General features: G+C 43.7%; 1 protein-coding gene across 1 annotated transcript in view; it reads left to right on the forward strand.

Annotated features, from left to right (window-relative positions):
• CLRN1 (clarin 1) overlaps nucleotides 1-4,251 on the forward strand; it is a 42,110-nt gene extending 37,859 nt beyond the window's left edge. Inside the window, exons 6-7 of the mRNA XM_004379189.1 lie at nucleotides 2,371-2,396; nucleotides 3,944-4,251. Coding sequence (XP_004379246.1) covers nucleotides 2,371-2,396; nucleotides 3,944-4,251 — 334 coding nt within the window. The remainder of the gene's footprint in view (nucleotides 1-2,370; nucleotides 2,397-3,943) is intronic.
• The last annotated feature ends 648 nt before the right edge of the window (nucleotides 4,252-4,899 follow it).

Below are 4,899 nucleotides of genomic sequence, written 5' to 3' on the forward strand. Positions count from 1 at the left end.
GACAGGAAAGCTGGTAATAGGGAACCCAAGGTTGAGAGAGGGCAGTGTTGACATGTCGTGGGGTTGTTAACCATTGTCATAAAACAATATGTGTACTAATTGTTTAATGAGAAACTGTTCTGTAAAACTTCATCTAAAGTACAATTTAAAACACCCCAAATTCACGCAGAGTTGTTTTCCCACTGTGTCTCTGAGTGGCCAGTGTCTCAGACCCAGCCTGGGTTTCTGTGCTCTGACTCTGAAGTGACAAAGCTGACCTCATGGTCAACCCCAGAATCCAGGCGGAACCTCAGACCATCCTCTCAGCTATGCATAGATCGCTCCGTTTCCGGAGCTTGCCTGCTTGAAGTATCAGGTAGGGCAAAGGGCTTTAAGTGTTTAGATACCCCAGCAACTTCGACTTTAGGAATTTGAAATGCAGGTTCACTGCCCTACTATCTCCTTAATAGGGTATACCCGTTGCCAATTCTGACTCATAGGGACCCTATAGGACAGAGTAGTACTGCCCCATAGAGTTTCCAAGGAGTGCCTGGTGAATTCGAACTGCCAACCTTTTGGTTAACAGCCACAGCTCTTAACCGCTGCGCCACAGCAGAGTAGTACCTTTAAAATATTTAACAATTTGAAAAGGAAACTGAGCTTGAATTTTCCTTTCAAGAGCTAAAGAAATACCAGTGTTTCACTTCTGTCTGAAATTCACCATCTCCGCAGACAAAGAAGGACCTTATGGTAAACGCAATGGCATTTTCTCTACAATTTTCAAATCAAAGATAAAGAGAAAACAGCATTGCCGCCTATTTTGTAAGGATCTGACAATAAAGGAATAATACATTTTTGCCAGGGGAGAGCTCTGGTTTTAAGCTCAGAATGCAAAAACAGACTGACAGATTTTACAAAGAAACGTTCTCAGCTACCACTCTGAGGCTGACGGGAAGTGAAGTTTCAAGAAAAGTATATCATTTGATTATTTGGGGATGTATTATGACGATGATCAAGCTGAGGGGGCCAGCTCTGTGCAGAACATGATTCACCTTTGTCAATCACCCTTACCTCCCATGCTATGTGATCTGGTCTCTATCTCTACCCCAACCCAAACCTGACCTTTGCAGAGGGAATGGGGGAGTCGTCTGCACTGTGGCTCCCAGCGCCTGGAACACCCTTCCTGCACAGTCCAGCCTCCCTTGGCTTGGCTCACTTTTCCTGCAGCTCCTTCCAACCTCCTCTGAGGAACCTTCCATGACGTTGTCCACCCTCTCAGTAATAGCACACTGTACTCCCCCTACCTTTACATTGGCTGGACAATAACTGGTTTATAACTGTTTTATCTGTGTTGCCCACCAGATTATACTCTGTGAGAGCAGAAACCATGTGTAGCTTCTCTATTGTTTAAATCTCCATCATGAACCCCATGCTCAGCATGCAATAAGTCTAAGTGAATAAATGAATGAACGAATGAATGGAAACCTAAACCACTACGTTGCTGCTCCCAGGGTTCTTGAATTAAAGTCAGTTGAAGAATAAAAGGCAGTTGCCCGTACTAAAGGAGTCATAAACCTAGCGGGAGAGTGTTCGCAGGCACAGGCTCTGTAACGCATTCATTTGGGTTGGTTGCCTACCTTGATGTAGTCAGTTTTGGTTTTGTTTTGTTTTTTTTTTTTGGTGTGAGGTGAGGCAGGGTAAGAAATATGGTAAGGACTTGCAAGAAGAAAAGAAAACATAAAACCCATAAGAATAGCCACCCATTGCTAAGCATTTATATGTGTCAATTCCAATGCTAAGCGCTAGTACTGCATTATCTCCATTATTCACTATAGATGAGAAAACTGAGGCTTAGAGATTAGATTTGCCTAATTTCATATAGTAAGTGGAGGAATCAGCGTCTGAACCCAAATTGCTTGGTCTGAAAACTCACCGTTAATTATAGCTGAAGACCGTCTCAACGTGCCTCCTGTTAAATGGAACCCGTGCTGGCCTGGGAGACAGCAGTAGCTGTGGAAACACCATGGAGTCCTGGCCATCCACAGTGCTCCTGACTCGGTTCCTCTGGCTACCTGTCTACGCCTCCTGTGCCATCCACCTAGGCCAGGGATCTCCCATTCACTCTCCTCAGGGAAGAAGACATGTCTGAGTTGCCAGGTCCCACCCAGTATGGAGTGCCCCGTCCTGCAGAGGTCTCATTCCAGACTAAAGCTGCATCAGTTAGGATTAGACTCAGCTACAAGCAAGGAGCCCTGGTGTTGCGGTGGTTAAGAGCTCAGCTGCTAACCAAAAGGTAGGCAGTTCAAATCTACCAGCTGCTCTGTGGAAACCCTGTGAAGCAGTTCTACTGTGCCCTGTAGGGTCACTATGAGCTGGAACTGACTCTAGCAGTAATGGGTTTGGTTTAGTTTACAAGAGTGATAAATGGGAACAAAAAATAATAACAGAGGTTAAACAAAATAGACGTTTATTTTTGTCTTACAGAAAAGTCAAGGAATTAAAGTCCAAGGCTAGTCTGGGATCAGGCTCCTTTTTTCTTGTTTTCCCACCATACATGGCTTCCATTTCTGAGGTCACCTGGTCACCTGCTGGAACTCCAGCCACTGCATTTCTATTTCAGCCACAGGAAGGAGGAAGGGGGGAAGAAAGGGCAGGCCCCGAACATATATCATTCAAGAAAATTTTACTGCCCTTATGCCTAGCCACCCTCAGCTAAACAATATAGCCTTATTCAAGATGGCCATGTATCAGCTCGACATTCTGAGTTCTATTACAAACAAGGGGAACACCTATTGTCTGCCCCAACACCTTATTCATAGCTACCTTTGCTCAGTACTCCTCTGGCAGCTGTGGCCAGCTAGTGGGGGCAGAGGAGTTACAGTAACCTTCTGCAGGAAGCTCTGAGGCTTTTCACAAGGCTGCTGTATGACTGGCGTTTATCCTGCATGGCCTATGAGGCAAAGAGAAATTTGCTCCCTTGAAGCCACATCACAGCAGCGGCCGCTCTTAGCCTCATTCCACCACTGTGCGTTTACAATGCCCAGCAATTCTGACTTCATATCATGCAAAGAGAAACCTCATCCAGTGTGTATAAGGATAAGCTAGATTTTGTTGTTTTTAGGTGCCGTCAAGTCGGTTCTAACTCATAGCAACCCTATGTACAACAGAACGAAACACTGCCCGGTCTTGCACCATTCTCTTGATCATTGTTATGCTTGAGCCCATTGTTGCAGCCACTGTGTCAATCCATCTTGTTGAGGGTCTTCCTGTTTTTCACTGACCCTCTACTTTACCAAGCATGATGTCCTTCTCCAGGGATTGTTCCCTCCTGATAACATGTCCAAAGTATGTGAGGTACTTCTTCCAAGACAGATTTTATAATTCTTTTGATGGTCCATGGTGTGTTCAATATTCTTCACCAACACCACAATTCAAAGGCGTCAATTCTTCCTCTGTCTTCCATATTCATCATCCAACTTTCACATGCATGAGACAATTGACAACACCATGGCTTGGGTCAGACGCAGCTTAGTCCTCAAAGTGACATCTTTGCTTGTCAACACTTTCAAGAGGTCTTTTGCAGCAGATTTGCCCAATGCAATGCATTGTTTGATTTCTTGACTGCTGTTTCCATGGGTGTTGACTGTGGATCCAAGTAACATGAAATCCTTGACAACTTCAATCTTTTCTCCTTTTATTGTGATGTTGCTTATTGGTCCACTTGTGAGGAGTTTTGTTTTATGTTGAGGTGTAATCCACACTGGAGGCTGTGGTCTTTATCTATTTCGGAAGAAATTAGCCAGTGAGCTTCATTTTACCCTCCCCCGCCCCAAATCTTCCTTAGTGAGAGCCACAACCCAAGCACCACCTTCCACTGGTGGGAGACTTGGGCTCATAATCACATGTTTGACACGATCTTTCTTTAGCTTACACACTGACCCCCTTCTCTGTCCCCTACAATCAGGAAATATTTGTCCCAACACGTTGTTTGTCCCTTCTATTGCAGGCTCCTGCGGCTGTCTTGTCATGATATTGTTTGCCTCTGAAGTGAAAATCCATCACCTCTCAGAAAAAATCGCAAACTATAAAGAAGGAACTTATGCCTACAAAACGCAAAGCGAGAAATACACCACCTCGTTCTGGGTCATTTTCATTTGCTTTTTCGTTCATTTTCTGAACGGACTCCTAATACGACTTGCTGGATTTCGGTTCCCTTTTGCTAAATCTAAAGACACAGAGACAACAAATGTAGCCGTGGACCTAATGTACTGAAAAGCAAACGTTTCTGTAATTTTCCAAGGAAGGGAGTAGACTTGCTTTGGTCGCTTTTCGATACGGTTAATTTTTCTCACCATTTACACTGCACAAACTACAAGTACCAGAACCCTCCATGACAATGTTTCCCAACTATGCACTAAGGGTACAGACTAGCGAGTAAGGGAAGCAGAAGGGAGATTATGGAAACCTTTCACATGGTGGGAAATTGCTTTACCCACATAGTCAAAGGCAGTTGACTAGAATTGATAAATCACTACTCGATATACATGTCCAGGTACAAGATGCCTGTCCCATCAAAGAGGAATCAAAAGGCACATGGAATATATTCTTATGAAAACAAGCACTATTTCTGATAATCCACACATTTGTTGCCACAGATAAAAAAGAGAGCTCAAATTGCTTTCCTAAAGCAATAGTGCATTAAATGAGCATCTATAAAATGTAATAACACACATTTTTAAAAAGTTCATTTAAAGCACAGTCTCCCTAACTCTGCTTGTTGGTCAAAATTTGCAAACCTCTAAAAGAAAAAAAGAAGAAATAACAAAGCTAAGGGTATTCTCCATCATGTACTGAAGACCCTGCTACATTCACACAATACTTTTAACGGACCTAATAGCTGGGACCACTGAGGAATCATGA

This window comes from Trichechus manatus, unplaced genomic scaffold, assembly GCF_000243295.1.
Source record: "Trichechus manatus latirostris isolate Lorelei unplaced genomic scaffold, TriManLat1.0 scaffold00062, whole genome shotgun sequence".
In the NCBI taxonomy this organism is placed as follows: domain Eukaryota; kingdom Metazoa; phylum Chordata; class Mammalia; order Sirenia; family Trichechidae; genus Trichechus; species Trichechus manatus.